The 16,525-nt window shown below is 39.8% G+C and overlaps 1 protein-coding gene across 1 annotated transcript in view; it reads right to left on the bottom strand.

Annotated features, from left to right (window-relative positions):
* HSD17B13 (hydroxysteroid 17-beta dehydrogenase 13) overlaps positions 1-16,120 on the bottom strand; it is a 28,017-nt gene extending 11,897 nt beyond the window's left edge. The window contains 3 exon segments of the mRNA XM_003414094.2: positions 814-945; positions 6,786-6,893; positions 11,696-16,120. Of these exon segments, the coding sequence (XP_003414142.1) occupies positions 814-945; positions 6,786-6,893; positions 11,696-11,905 (450 nt within the window). The 5' untranslated portion in view covers positions 11,906-16,120.
* Positions 16,121-16,525: the final 405 nt, after the last annotated feature.

Raw genomic sequence — 16,525 nt, 5'->3', positions numbered from 1 at the left:
GGAACCAAAGTTCTACTATTAATTCCTGATAGCTAAATTAGATTTTTGTTGGAAATGTTACTATTTCTGATTTTTGATCATTTTGTCATTCTTTTTATCTCAAGTGATATTTTTCTCATTTAGACTGATTGGAAGTCCCCAGCCTTGGAAACCCTGTGGGGCAGTTCTATTCTGTCTTATAGGGTTGTCTTGTGTTGGAATTAGCTCCATGGCAACTGGTTTGGAGTCTGACTTAGAGCTGCTTCTTTAACTTCATTATTGTTATTTTAATTTCTAGCTGCTTCTGGTTCTCAAAAAAGTGCTTTTGGCTTTTTTTTTTTTTACAAAGTTATAATGCTTTATATAAAAACTTCAAATACTACAGAAATATGTATCTTAGTAAGGAAAAGTCTTTCATGATCACCTGCCCCCCTGCAATAAAATAATAATAATAATAATAATAAGCTCTATTAAATTTGAGATATTTTGAATGGCATTTTACTTAGCGTAACTTGGAAGTCCCCAGACTTCCCTAGATTATGCTATTGTAATATGTCAGGTTTTTTATTTCTATCTGCTACTTCTTTTATTCCACAAATATTTGTTGAGTACTTGGTATGTGCCAGGCTCTGAGTGAGACACTGGAGGCTAAGACAGACTTTGGCAGAGACGCTGTGGCTCCACCACTCTAATATAATTATTCTTGCTTTAAGGCAAAGATCTTCTGGCCAGTCTCCCACCCAGAAGAATGTGAACTCAATTATGAACCTTATGTTCCTTAAATAGAAGTGTCTAGATATGCACAAACCAGAGATTTTTCTGATTCATACTCACCGAAAAATGTCCTAGGACGTTGACTTCAAATGTTTTGGTAATCTCCTCATCCTTGGTACTGAGAAGATCGGCTGGATATACTGTCCCAGTGTTATTCACCATGGTGGTCACATCACCCACTTCTTTCTTTATCTTTTGATATTAAAAAAAAGATGCATTTATTTGGTGTGTTAAAAAACGCAACGTGTTGGGGTTAGTGTTATCCAAGGATTAAATACTTTATTCTACTTGGGTGAGGCCTATCAGAGTTCAGTCAAGAAAGTGCTCCGAGCCCAAATAGTGAATGCAGAGGGAACCTTGTCATAACCCAACCCAAACCCAGTGCCGTCGAGTCGATTCCAATTCATAGCGACCCTATAGGACAGAGTACTGTCCTATATTGTTTCCAAGGAGCGCCTGGCAGATTCGAACTGCCAACCCTTTGGTTAGCAGCCGTAGCACTTAATTAACCACTATGACACCAGGGTTTCCACCTTGTTATAAAGGCAGGGTAAACGGGTTTATTTTTTTACATCTAAATTTCAGTACCTAGTACATTTTTTTTTTTTTAGTACATTATGTCTTTTGAAAGCTTATCAATAAAATGAATTAATATTAATGCCGATTATAAGCTCTGATGAAACTTTTTAAAAATATTTTTTATTGTGGTGAAAATATACACACCAAAACATTTGCCAATACAACTTTCACATTTACAATTCTATGACATTGATTACATTTTTCATGTCGTCTCACCATTGTCACTATCCTTTTCCAAAATATCCCACCGCCTTAACATAAACTCAGTACCCTCAGACACTAACTCCCCCTTTTCCCTCTTCTCTCGTCCCTGGTAACCATTAACAATCTTTGGTTTCTGTATATTTGCTTATTCAGATAAAGGAGAATATACAGTATTTGCCCATTTGTGACTTATTTCTCTCAGCATTATGTATTCAAGGTTCGTCCATGTTGTGGCAAGTATCAGGACTTCATTTCTTTTTATGTCTGCATAATATTCCATTATATGTATATACCACATCTTGTGTATCCATTCATTTGTTGATGGACATTTCAGCGGCTTACACCTTTTGGCTATTGTGAAAAGTGCTGCAATGAACATTTCTGTTTGGGTTCCTGCCTTCACTTCTTCTAGGTATATACCTAGGATTGGGACCATTGGGTCATATGGTAATTCTGTGTTCAACTTTTGAGAAATTGCCAAACTGTTTTTCACAGTGGCTGCACTGTTTTACATTCCCATCAGCAATGGATGAGCGTTCCAGTGTCCCCACTACCTCACTAACACCTAATGTTTTCTGTTTTTTTGGTCATTTTCATTCTAATGGAGCCCTGGTGGCAGTGCTTAAGAGTTCGACTGCTAACCAAAAGGTCAGCAGTATGAATCCACCAGCCACTCCTTGGAAACTCTATGGGGCAGTTCTGCTCTGTCCTTGTGGTGTCGTTATGAGTCGAAATTGACTTGACGGCAACAGGTTTGGTTTGGTAATTCTAATGGGGATGAGGTGATAGATATTGTGGTTTTGATTTGTATCGCCCTAAAGGTTAACAGCTGTTAATCAAAAGGCGTACCCTGGTGCGGCAGTTGTTAGGGACCAAAATTACTTGACGGCAATGGGTTTGGTTTTTTGGTAATGGTTAATGAGTAGGAGGCCTGTTGGCAAAATGGTTATGTGCTTGGCTGCTAACGAAAAGGTCAATGGTTCAAACCCACCAGTGGCTTTGCAGGAGAAAAGACCTGGCAATCTGCTCCTGTAAAGGCTACAGCCTAGGAAACTCTGTGGGGCATTTCTACTCTGTCACATATGGTTGCTATGAGTCAGAATCAATTTGATGGCACACTACAACGACGACTAATGAAGGAGCCTCTGTTGGTGCAGCAGTTAAGCACTTGGCTGTTGACAGAAAGTCTGGCTTTTTTTTTTTTTTTTTATAACTTTTATTGTGCTTTAAGTCAAAGTTTACAAATCAAGTCAGTCTCTCACACAGAAACCCATATACATCTTGCTACACATTCCCAGTTACTCTCCCCCTAATGAGACAGCCTGCTCTCTCCTTCCACCCTCTCGTCTCGTGTCCTTTTTGCCAGCTTCTAACCCCCTCCACCCTCTCATCTCCCCTCCAGGTAGGAGATGCCAACATAGTCTCAAGTGTCCACCTGATCCAAGAAGCTCACTCCTCACCAGCATCCCTCTCCAACCCATTGTCCAGTCCAATTCATGTCTGAAGAGTTGGCTTTGGGAATGGTTCCTATCCTGGGCCAACAAAAGGTCTGGGGACCATGACCACTGGGGTCCTTCCAGTCTCAGTCAGACCATTAAGTCTAGTCTTATGAGAATTTGGGGTCTGCATCCCACTGCTCTCCTGCTCCCTCAGGGGTTCTCTGTTGTGTTCCCTGTCAGGGCCGTCATCGGTTGTAGCTGGGCACCATCTAGTTCTTCTGGCCTCAGGCTGATGTAGTCTCTGGCTCATGTGGCCCTTTCTGTCTCTTGGGCTCATAATCACCTTGTGTCCTTGATGTTCTTCATTCTCCTTTGATCCAGGTGGGTTGAGACCAATTAATGCATCTTAGGTGGCTGCTTGTTAGCGTTTAAGACCCCAGATGGCTCTCTTCAAAGTGGAATGCAGAATGTTTTCTTAATAGATTTTATTATGCCAATTGACTTAGATGTCCCCTGAAACCATGGTTCCCAAACCCCTGCCCCTGCTACACTGGCCTTTGAAGCATTCAGTTTATTCAGGAAACTTCTTTGCTTTTGGTTTAGTCCAATTGTGCTGACCTCCCCTGTATTGTGTGCTGTCTTTCCCTTCACCTAAAGTAGTTCTTATCTACTGTCTAATTAGTGAGTGCCCCTCTCCCAACCTCCCTCCCTCCCCCCTCTCATAACCACAAAAGAATGTTTTCTTCTCAGTTTAAACTATTTCTCAAGTTCTTATAAGTGGTCTTATACAATATTTGTCCTTTTGCAACTGACTAATTTCACTCAGCATAATGCCTTCCAGGTTCCTCCGTGTTATGAAATGTTTCACAGATTGATCACTGTCCTTTATCGATGCATAGTATTCCATTGTGTGAATATACCATAATTTATTTATCCATTCATCCTTTGTTGAGCACCTTGGTTGCTTCCATCTTTTCTCTGTTGCAAACAGTGCTGCAATAAATATGGGAGCGCATATATCTGCTCTTGTAAAGGCTCTTATTTCTCTAGGATATATTCCAAGGAATGGGATTGCTGGATAGTATGGTAGTTCTATTTCTAGCTTTTTAAGGAAGCGCCAAATCAATTTCCAAGGTGGTTGTACCATTTGACATTCCCACCAGCAGTGTAGAAGTGTTCCAATCTCTCCACAGCCTCTCCAACATTTATTATTTTGTGTTTTTTGGATTAATGCCAGCCTTGTAGGAGTGAGATGAAATCTCATTGTAGTTCTGATCTGCCTTTCTCTAATGGTTAATGATTGTGAACATTTCCTCATGTATCTGTTAGTTACCTGAATGTCTTCTTTAGTGAAGTGTCTATTCACATCTTTTGTCCATTTTTTAATTGGGTTATTTGTGAAAGGCTGGCTTTTTGAACCCACCCACTGGCTTTGCAAGAGAAAGACCTGGAGATCTGCCTGTGCCAAAGCTACAGCCAAGAAAACCCTATGGAGCAGTTCCACTAGGTCACAAGGGATTAGAACTGACTTGACTGCACACAATAACAACAATGGCTAATGATACTGAGCATCTTTTCGTGTCCTTACTTGGTGAACTGTCTGTTCAAGTCTTTAATCAATTTTTTAGTTGTGTTATCTTTCTATTGTTAAGTTGTAGAAGTTTCATATATATTTTGGATGTTAGGCCCTTTTCTGATATGCCGTTCTCAAAATTTTTCTCCCAGTCTGTAGGTTGTCTTTTCACTTTGTTAATAAATTCCTTTGATGTACAAAAGTGTTTAATTTTTATGAGGTACCATCTATTTTGTCTTTTGTTGCTTGAGCTTTCGTTATCACACCTGATAATCTATTGCTAAACACTAGGTGCCGTAGCCTCATTCCCTGAATTTTCTTCAAAGAATTTTATGGTTTTAGTTTTTACAATTAGGTCCTTGATCCATTTTGGATTGGCTTTTGTGTGTGGAAATCTACGGGGCAGTTCTACAGAGTCGCCATGAGTCAGAATCAACTCAATGGCACTGGGTTTGGGTTTTGTTTTTGTTTTGTGTATGGTGTGAGGCATAAATCCTGTTTCATTCTTCTGTATGCAGAAATCCAATTTTTCCAGCACCATTTATAGAAGAGACTCTTCCTTCTTCATTGAATGGGATTAACACCTTGTGGAAAACCAGTTGACCATAGATGTATGGATTTATTTCTGTACTTTAAATTCTATTCCATTAGTCTATATGACTATTATTATACCAATACCAGGCTGTTTTAATTACTGCAGTATGTTTTGAAATCAGGAAGTATGAGTCTTCCTACTTTATTCTTCTTCAAGATTGCCTTAGCTACTTGAAGTCCCTTGTCATTCCATGTAAACTTGAGGATTGTCTTTTCCATTCCTGCAAAAAAGGCTGTTGAAGTTTTTTTTTTTTTTAATTTTTATTGTGCTTTAAGTGAAAGTTTACAAATCAAGTCAGTCTCTCACACAAAAACTTATATACACCTTGCTACATACTCCCAATTACTCTCCCCCTAATGAGACAGCCTGCTCTCTCCCTCCACTCTCTCTTTTCATGTCCATTTCGTCAGCTTCTAAGCCCCTCTACCCTCTCATCTCCCCTCCAGGTAGGAGATGCTAACATAGTCTCAAGTGTCCACCTGATCCAAGAAGCTCACTCCTCACCAGCATCCCTCTCCAACCCACTGTCCAGTTCAATCCCTGTCTGAAGAGTTGGCTTCGGGAATGGTTTCCTGTCCTGGGCCAACAGATGGTCTGGGGGCCTTGACCACTGGGGTCCTTCTAGTCTCAGTCAGACCATTAAGTCTGGTCTTTTTATGAGAATTTGGGGTCTGCACCCCACTGCTCTCCTGCTGCCTCAGGGGTGTCTCCCTGTCAGGGCAGTCATCAGTTTTAGCTGGGCACCATCTAGTTCTTCTGGCCTCAGGCTGATGTAGTCTCTGGTTCATGTGGCCCTTTCTGTCTCTTGGCATTGTAATTGCCTTGTGTCCTTTGTGTCCTTCATTCTCCTTTGACCCAGGTGGGTTGAGACCAATTGATGCATCTTAGATGGCTGCTTGCTAGCGTTTAAGACCGCTGTTGGAGTTTTGATGGGAATTGCATTGAATTTATAAATTTCCCTGGGTAGTATTGACATCTTAACTATAGTAAGCTTTCAAGTCCATGAACATGCATTTTTAACCAACATTTTTAAAGTGCTTGAGCACTTTAAAATGAATGAATGAATAATTCTGATTCCACCACCTACTAGCTCCTTGGACTTGGGTAATTGGCTTAAAATATCTGAGCCTCAATTTGCTCATCTGTAAAATGAGATTATTAGGATTAATTAATTAAATGCAGTGGTTTATCAGAGTGCCTGGTTCATTGTGAACACTTGGTATTCTTTTAAAAATTGTGTGATAGAAATTATTAAGGTTACATTTTATCTAGGTTAGATTAATACCAACATAAATAATATCCCACAAAGGTAATAATTAAGGGGAAAAAGGAATTACTGCAAAAGTAATAGGACTACAGTGAAAGTAGAAAGTGATCATTCTCCCCGGTGAAAATCTTTTCTCAGTCACTTTGTGACGTTACTCAAACTCCTGATCAGAGTAAAACAGATTAATAGTATGAAACAATAATGGGCAGAGCTGAGCGGATTATATATCATATATCATATCTTCAGATAACTACTTCAGTTAGCAGAAGCTAAAATCTAATTTAAATCAGGCAGTCATAAAGGACCTTTTCATTTCCCGTGTCTGTGGCACTGTATGCGAAATTACCTGAGGAAGTTTATAGCCTAACGTCTCACCTGGTTTATCGAGCTGTAAATTTCTTCTCTGTTACTTTAGCCTACCACAAACGCATGCACCGTGGCCCCTAGTTTTTGGCACTCTGAAGCAGTTTCCTCAACACCATGCTGTAATTTAGAAAAAAACAAAACAAAACAAAGCAAGAATGTACGTCAGATAAGGGAGAGGAGTGGGAGAGAAAGCTTCGGAGAAAAAACTTTTTAAAAGACTAAAATTCATGTCTAAAATGCCTCCTTTGCAAGAAAATTTCTTGAGGAAGATTAATTCTCTAATTTGCAAAGAGATTATGCCTGATTTTTCTCTCAGGGAATGCTCATATTAAGATATGTGTTTTCACCTTGTGTTACTGTAGTCTGGACAATCATTTTCCATCAAAGAAAAAAATCCTTCATTTTTTTTAGCTTTTCATCTTGGCTTGGAGGTTCTCCAATAGGCAATTTCTTTAAAACTGGTTACTCTCAACTTGAAGAACATTCTTGGAAGATGTTGCTTATTATAGTGTCATGGATGGAGATGTATGAGTATGGAGAAAAAGGAAAACTCAAAAATGCAGTTAAGCATTTATTGAACAACAACCATGTAACAGGAAGTGAGGTGCTAAGTAGCAACTTGGAACTAGTGGTAGTTTTAAACTACATACCCCTACCCCATCCCATTTTTCTCTGATTCTGTTTTATCCTCACAAGAGGGAAGGGGAAAGAAGGAACCTTATTTGAGAATGACTTTCCTAGGGAGACAGTGCTACTACTCTTGTTAGTTGCTGTCGAGTTGGATCTGACTTATGGTGATCCCATGTACAACAGAAATGTTGCCTGGTCCTGTGTCATCTTCATGACCATTGGTGTGCTAGAGTCCATTGTTATAGCCACTGTGTATTTTCAGTGCCTTCCAGCCTAGGGAGTTTATCTTCCAGCACTATATTGGACAATATTCTGTTGTGATTTATAGCGTTTTCATTGGCTAATTTTTGGGATTAGATTGCGAGGCCTTTCTTCCTAGTCTGTCTTAGTCAGAAAGCTCTGCTGAAACCTGTCCACTGTGGGTGACCCTGCTGGTATTTGACATGCTGGTGGTATAGCTTCCGGAATCCTAGTAACAGGTAAGCCACCATAGTACAACAAACTGACAGGCTCCTCTTGGGAATATAGTGTATTCTTTAGGTGTTCTGGAGTGAAAATGGGCAAGAGCCACTGGAATGGATTCCCATATATGTAACAACCTCGTACATAACTCCAGAACATGGAGACAGAGCCACTTACCTTCAGCCTAAATTTAAAGACCTGTTTCTTTAGATAAAGGAAGAAGTTTTTTTTAATTACACTTCTTTTCTCTCACAATTTGTAAGCTCTTCTCTGCGGAAAAGAGGCAAGGATACCTGAAAAGCCTTTTCTTTGGATACTGGGATGTTAGTGGTGTCACTGGAATTTGGGGGATTTTTGACTGAATGATTAGGTCATCTCTCTTAGCAGGCACTGCCTCCCTTGAACCTTTGTATTTCACTAATCATCCAGTTGCCATAGAGTCAATTCCAACTCCATGTATGTCAGAGTAGAACTGTGGGTTTTCAATGGCTGATTTTTGGAAGTCGATCGCTAAAGCTTTTCTTTCAAGCAGCCCCTGGGTGGACTGGAACCTCTAACCTTTCTGTTAGCAGCCCAGGGACCTAAGGACTCCTTGTATTTCACTACCATGGGCTAAAACCCTGGAGCAGCAGTCTGAAATCCCCCAACATGGAGCCTAACAGAAATCAGGACCCTTGGCTGCAGAGTCAATATCCCTTCATATTGGGGGATTGACGAATAAAAGGGAGAGAACAAGAGAGCCTTAAACTGATTTAGGCTTCAGCTGGTAGCTTGCTTACTGGGGGATTGTGAGAAAAACGGCTACACATTCTCTTTTGTTGTTTCTAATTTCAAAGTCAATAGACGGCATTAGTGACCAGAGCTTTCATCAGACACATAGACTGAAGAATTAAAAATACTTATAACTGGACTACAGCCCTGCTGGTCTGTTTGTAAGTAAAACGTTTCCTGGAGCTTCAACTCCAGTGTGCACTGTTTACACCACTTATCACTGTGTTCCTAAGGCAGCGGTTTAGATTGAATAAGGGCCAAGTTGCTAACATGACTCTCCTCTTGTAAAGCAAAAGGAGCCAGCTGTAACAAAACAGCAGTTGGCGCCTTCCTGGACTAAGAGAAATCTGAGTTACATTTATAGCCTTAGAGTGAATCATTTAATACTTTAAATGTCGAACCATAAAATTCAAGGATTCAAAGAGAACTTGCAAGGATAGGTTACCCAACTTTCAGAAAGAGTTTAATTTAAATCAGTTTTTAATATGACTTCTTTCTAATTTTACTTTTCTCTTGTCTCTGGAAATTAAAAAAAAATTTTTTTAAATAATAAATACCTGTTCTTTCCCCCAAAATGGAAACCCTGGTGGAGTAGTCAGTAAGTGCTATGGCTGCTAACCAAGAGGTCGGCAGTTTGAATCCACTAGGTGCTCCTTGGAAACTCTATGGGCCAGTTCTACTCTGTCCTATAGGCTTGCGATGAGTCAGAATCAACTCAATGGCAACAGGTTTTTTTTTGTTTTTGTTTTTTTCATAAAAAATACCTACCTGGAAAGAGATCTTAAAGTTAGATTCATTCATGTATATTCATAAGTTTATACTTTTACTTATTTCTATTATACTTTTTTCATAGGTGTACCCTTATTTATTATATTCGATTTCCTTAATTTTTATATTCTTGTCCTTAGACTGCCTTCACGGACTAAACCAATGCCAAATCATTTTCATGTATACCAAGTGAGCTACCATATAGGTATCCATTTCTGTTAAATAAAAGTGTATCAACTTCTTCTTGTATAATATTCTTCATTGCCCAGAAAGAAACAGGGAAGAATTAGTTCTCTAAGCTCAGGAGATATTTTTTTTAAAAAAATAATTTTTATCACGCTTTAAGTGAAAGTTTAAAAATCAAGTCAGTCTCTCACACAAAAACCCATGTATACCTTGCTACACACTCCCAATTACTCTCCCCCTAATGAGACAGACTGCTCTCTCCCTCCACTCTCTCTTTTCCTGTCCATTTCGCCAGCTTCTAACCCCCTCAGGAGACATTTTTGAAGGCCCTGGGAAAATAGGTGCCAAGTAGAGAGGATGGCAAAGCACACAAAAGGATAATATAAAGGCAATTGAAGTTTCAGAGTAATTTATGGAAAATCTGATTCTCAAAAAAAAAAAAAATGCAATTTTTCCAGTCTAAAAATCTCATAAACAGGAAGTCAGCACAACTATTCAAAAAAAAAAAAAAAAAAAACTTGTAAACAATTTTCTATGTATATTTTCATGGCCTTAGCAGAATTCACAATTTTAGGGAAAATGATACAAGATCTCGGTTACTTTTGTTTTATTTTGGGCAGTGAATAAATTGTTTATAAATAAGAGCACAAGCAAATGACTAAGATTAAATTCCATAGTAGGTTAAGACTCATGTCTGTGACCTTCACTTTAAGATCAGCCAGTGAAGGACAAAAACCTTCTTAGGTTAGTCAAGATCAATTTCTGTAGAAAATAATTTATCCTACTAATTTTTCAAGACCAGAATAAATCATTTAAAGTAAGCCTCAAAATTCTCATTTTATGGCAGTACTGGCTGTTTTGGTGCCCACAGATTTGGAATGAAATTAGGGACTGTGCTGGCGTCTGACTTTTTTCCTAGCTATTTCTCTGAAGAATGCAAGGGCTGTTGGTTAGAGCCAACTGATGGCGATGGTTGTTGGCCTCTAGTCTACACAGATTTTTTAACTCCTTGGAAAGCTTCTTAGAATCGTTCTCTCCTTTTCAGTAACTAGAAATTTAGAGTAGTCGAAATCTGTAGAAGTGACCCTCTGAGGGCCAAAAATGTGACACACTTGGGAACAATTCTTAAACTCTGATGAATTAGCTATCATATGGTTTTGTGAATTTATTGCACTGATACTGTAAAACTTGGACCTTGTGGTATGTCTGTCCCTAAATAAATGTTTTTTTCCCCTTCTATACTGCTATAGACAGTAGTGGCCATGTGGCATACTTTTTTAAAAAAAATATTTCACATGAAAATTACCTTAATTTTACATGTGTTTCCTCGTTGTAAATAAACCTGTCTTCCTACCTGGGCTTTTGTGTGTGTACATATCCTACTGATTAACCACTTTTACAGTTTAATCCTGTATTCTTTCTTCTACTTCATGTAAAGGAGAAAAATAAAAGTTGGAATCTCTCAAAAAAAAAAAAAAAAAAAAGCACAAGCAAACCATGAATGCCGAAGAGAAAACCTGACTGAACACATGTAGATTTTATTTAACACACAGGCACTCTCCTGAGCACTTAAAATATCCACTCATTTAATCCTCTTGACCAGGGGTTGGCAAACTTTCTGTAAAGATAGTTGATATTTTAGGATCGGATGTGGGGGGAGGCACAAAAGGCTCTGCCACATATTTTTCTTTCTTTCTTTTTTTAATTTTTACAACCCTTTAAAAATGTAAGAAACATTCTCAGCTCAACAGGCTGCCCATAGGGTGGATTTGACCCATGTCTATAGTTTGCCAACTCCTGTTCTTGACTATCCCACGAGGGATATTTCAGCAATAAAGAAACTGGGACAGAAAGAAATTAAATGACTTGCCCAATTTTAACATCTTGGAAGGAGCCTGGCTCCTAAGTCTGTGCTATCGATCTGCATACCATGATATCCAAATCACTGCTTAGATCTCAATTAAGTTCCCTTCAGCTAACCAACCTGGAAGATAGTAGAATAAGGCTCTAGGGAGTTGCTTTACCAAACTTTGAAAACCATTTTTTTTAAACATGTGTCTTAGTTTGTGACTTTAAAAGAAACGGGCAGATAAATTCATTACCTTCTTAATATCCCACAGCACCAGTCTGCTTTTCTGTTTTGCAAATTCATAGGCAGTCAGCCTGCCTATCCCATGCCTGGCTCCAGTAATAAGAACGATCTCCCCCATCGCAGACTTTCTCCTCCGGGGAATGAAGAACTTTACCAACGACTCCAAGTAGGAGTAGACGATGGTAGCCAGAAGCAGGAGGAGATCCAAGACAATGTTCATGGCGTTTGCTCTCTACTCTCTTCCTCTGGCTCAGTCCTCCTCCTGTCCTCCAGGAAAGACACTCTTTGCACAGAGTGTTGTGTCCCAGTTGTCAACGGGTCTGGCAGGCTTTTGTACATGTGTTCTAATGAGTCAGCTATACCTTGACTTTTTGGGGTGATGCCATTGCAAGAGAATACTAGAGGATTTGCTCTTTGGGCCTGTTTATCTGAGGAGCAGTTCTACACCATGTTTCGCAATGAAATTTCACCTCTAGAAATAATTCTAAAAGTGTTGTATCAGCTAATGTTCTCTTGGTATTGTTCTACAAGCTGTTTTTTGGTGTGTGTTTGTATTTGCTTGTTTGTTAGTTTCCCATGAAAGAAAGAAACAGAGAGATGCTATTAAATACATTTAAATAAAGCATGAGCCAAGTATGTAAATTTAGCCGTTTGATTTGTTTATCCACAGAGACTTCATCTCTGGTAGAGTTATTCAGCAAAAGTCAGCATCAATATTTCAGTTAGCTGATCATATTACATGTGTGTCCATTACCCCGAAAACCTCTTGATCTTGAGATTTTGTTTTAGGTTATATAAAACAATTAGTTGCCTTTGTGATGATATTGGAAAGATCATAGACCAGGAGGGAGAAGTCTTCACTTAAATGTGGTGTGACTTCAGGCGGCCCTGTTTACTTTCTCTGTGCTACCGTTCTGTCATCTGGAAAATAGAGATAAAAATAAACCCTGCTTTACCCAAAACAGACCTTCTCGCACCACAACCCCAAAGCTCACACCCTCACACAAGGTGGTTCTAAGGATCCAATGAGGGAGCATGTATATGAAATGACTTTGCAAGTAGTAAGTAGCTATAAATATCAAAATAGTAATAGTTTAAATTTATCAAGCACTTACTATATGCCATGGGGGGTGGTGCAAATGGTTAGGATGCTCAGCTGCTAACCAAAAGGTTGGAGGTGCAAGTCCACCCAGAGGCACTTCAGAAGAAAGACCTGGTGATCTGCTTCTGAAAAATCAGCTGTGGGGATGGGGGTGGGGAGGAATTACATTGAACAGATGAGGAAAATAATGCCTAGGGAAGTTAAGTAATTTGCTGACAGTGTCACAGCTGGTAAGAGGTACAGGGAAAATTCAAGCCCAGGCAGTTTGGCTCCAGAGCCTCAACTTTTAACTTAGACCAGTGGTTATAAACTTCAAGCACTTTTTTTTACTTCATTTTTTGCTGTGCTTTAGGTGAAAGTTTACAACTCAAGTTAATTTCTCACACAAAAATTTATACACCTATTGTTATGTGACACTAGTTGCAACCCCTACAATGTAACAGCACAGTCCCCCTTTCCACCTCGGGTTTCCCATGTCCATCCAATCTGTTCTGGTCCCTTCCTGCCTTCTCATTCTGCCTCTGGACACGAGCCACCCATTTGGTCTGGTGTATCTGCCTGAACTAAGAAGCACACTCTTCATGAGTATTATTTTAAGTTTTATAGTCCATTCTAATTTTTGTCTGAAGAGTGGGCTCTGGGAATGGTTTTAGTTTTGGGTTAACTGAGAGCCTGGGGACGATGTTTTCTGGGGCTCCTCCAATCTCACTCAGACCATTAAATATGGCCTTTTATGTGAATTTGAGTTCTGCTCCACACTTTTGTCCTGCTCCATTAGGGATTGTCTGTTACATTCTGTCAGGGTGGTCATTGGTGGTAGCCCGGCACCATCTAGTTCTTCTGGTCTCAGGCTAATGGATCTCTGGTTTACGTGGCCCTTTTGTCTGTTGAGCTAATATTTTCCTTGTGTCTTTTGTGTTCTTCATTCTCCTTTGCTCCAAGTGGGTTGGGATAAATTGATGCACCTTAGATGGCATCTTGCAAGCTTTTAAGACCCCTAGATGCTACTCGCCAAAGTGGGATGCAGAACATTTTTCTTTTTTTTTGTACTTTAGATGAAGGTTTACAGAACAAACTAGTTTCTCATTAAACAGTTAGTAACACATACTGGTTTATGACATTGGTTGAAAACCCCATGGCATGTCAACACTCTCCCTTCTAAATCTTGGGTTCCTTATTACCAGTTTTCTTGTTCCCTCCTGCCTTCTAGTCATTGCCCCAGGGCTGGTGTGCCCTTTAGTCTCTTCTTGCTTTATGGGCCTATCTGATCTTTGGCTGAACGGTGAACCTCAGGGGTGGCTTCATTACTGAGCTGAAAGGGTATCCAGGGCCATACTCTCAGGGTTTCTCCAGTCTCTCTCAGGCCAGCGAGTCTGGTCTTTCTTTTTGAGTTAGAATTTTGTTCTACATTTTTCTCCAGCTCTGTCTGGGACCCTCTATTGTGATCCCTGTCAGAGCAGTCGGTGGTGGTAGCCGGGCACCATCTAGTTGTACTGGACTCAGTCTGGTGGAGGTTGTGGTAGATGTGGTCCATTAGTCCTTTCCCCTGTGTCTTTAGTTTTCTTCGTTCTCTCTTGTTCCCAAAGGGCTGAGACCAGTGGATTATCTTAGACGACCACTCAGAAGGTTTTAAGACCCCAGATGCTACTCACCAAAGTGGAATGTAGAACATTGTCTTTATAAACTATGTTATGCCAACTGAGGTAGATGTTCCTGGAGACCGTGGTTCCCACAGCCCTTAGCCCAGCAATTTGGTCTCTCAGGGAGTTTGGATGTGTCTAGGGAGCTTCCATGACCTTGCCTTGTACAAGTTGTGCTGACTTCCCCAGTATTGTGTACTGTCTTGCCCTTCACCAAAGTTACCACTTATCTATTGTCTATTTAGTGTTTTTCCATCTGCATCCCTTCTCTCCCTTGTAACCATCGAAGATCATTTCTTTATGTGTGTAAACCTTTTCATGGGTTTTTACAATAGTGGTCTCAATTATTTGCCTTTTTGTGACTGACTTATTTCTTTCAGCGTAATACCCTCCAGATTCACCCATGTTATGAGATGTTTCACAGACTCATCATCATTCTTTATCATTATATAATACTCCATTGTGTGAATGTACCATAGTTTGTTTATCCATTCATCTGTTGATGGGCATCTAGGTTGTTGCCACCTTTTTGCTATTGTGAACAATGCTGCACTGAGCATGGGTGTACATATGTCTATTTGTGTGTCGACTCTTATTTCTCTAGGATGTATTCCTAGGAGTGAGATTGCTGGATCATATTTTATTTCTATTTTTAGCTCTCTAAGGAAGTGCCATATCATTTTCCAAAATGGTTTTTATCATTTTGCATTCCCAGTAGCAATGCATAAGAGTTCCAATCTCCCTGCAACCTCTACAACATTTGTTATTTCCTGTTTTTTTGATTTGTGCCAGTAATGCTGGGGTGAGATGGTGTCTCATTTTGGCTACTCTGTCCCTCAAAGTGTTTGGTTGTATTCAGGAAACTTCTTAGTTTTTGCTTTAGTCCAGTTGTGTTGACTTGCCCTGTATTGTGTGTTGTCCTTCCCTTCACGTTAGATGATTCTTGTCTACTATCTAGTTAGTGAATTCCCCTCTCTCTCCCCACCCTAGTAACCATCAAAGAATGTTTTCTTCTGTGTTTCAACCTTTTCTTGAGTTCTTATAATAGAGATCTCACATAATATTTGTTCTTTTGTGACTGCCTACTTTCACCCAACATAATGCCTTCCAGATTCATTCATATTGTGAGATGTTTTGAGGATTCATCATTGTTCTTTATCGTTGTGTAGTATTCCATTGTGTGTATGTACCATAATTTGTTTATCTATTCTTCTGTTGATGCGCATTGTCATGGATTGAATTGTGTCCCCCATATATATGTGTCAACTTGGTTAGGCCGTGGTTCCCAGTATTGTGTAGTTGTCCTCCATTTTGTGATAGACATAATTTTCCTATGTGTTATAAATCCTAATCCCTGTCTGTGGTTAATGAGACAAGGTTAGATTATGTTAAAGAGGATTAGGGTGGGATGTGACACTGTCACCCAGGTTGCATTGCTGATCCAATGTAAAGGGAGTTTCCCTCCGGTGTGGCCTGCACCACCTTTTATCTTACAAGAGATAAAAGGAAATGGAAGCAAACAGAGAATTGAGGATCTCATACCACCAAGAAAGCAGGGCCAGGAGCAGAGCACGTCCTTTGGACCTGGGGTTCCTGTATGGAGAAGGTCCTAGACCAACAGAAGATCAATGAGAATAACATTCCTCCAGAGCTCACAGAGAAGGAAAGCCATCTCCTGGAGCCAGTGCCCTGAATTCAGATTTCCAGCCTACTGGACTGTGAGAGAATAAAATTCTCTTTGTTAAAGCCATTCACTTGCGGTATTTCAGTTATAGCAGCATTAGATGACTAAGACAGCCGTGATTTGCCGTATTGCGTGATTGTCCACAATTTTCTGATCTGATGTGGTTTTAGCATGTGTTGTAAATCCTACATCTGTGATGTTAATGGGAGCCCTGGTGGTGTAGTGGTTAAGACCTCAAGCTGCTAACCACATGGTCGTCAGTTCAAATCCACCAGCTGCTCCTTGGAAACCCTATGGGGCAGTTCTACTCTGTTATATAGGGTCGCTATGAGTCAGAATCAACTAGATGGCACCCAACAACAACATGATGTTAATGAGGTGGGATTAGTGGCAGTTATGTTAACAAGTCAGGAC

This window comes from Loxodonta africana, chromosome 5 (assembly GCF_030014295.1).
Source record: "Loxodonta africana isolate mLoxAfr1 chromosome 5, mLoxAfr1.hap2, whole genome shotgun sequence".
Taxonomy (NCBI): Eukaryota; Metazoa; Chordata; class Mammalia; order Proboscidea; family Elephantidae; genus Loxodonta; species Loxodonta africana.
This window is presented reverse-complemented; position numbering and strand designations above follow the sequence as displayed.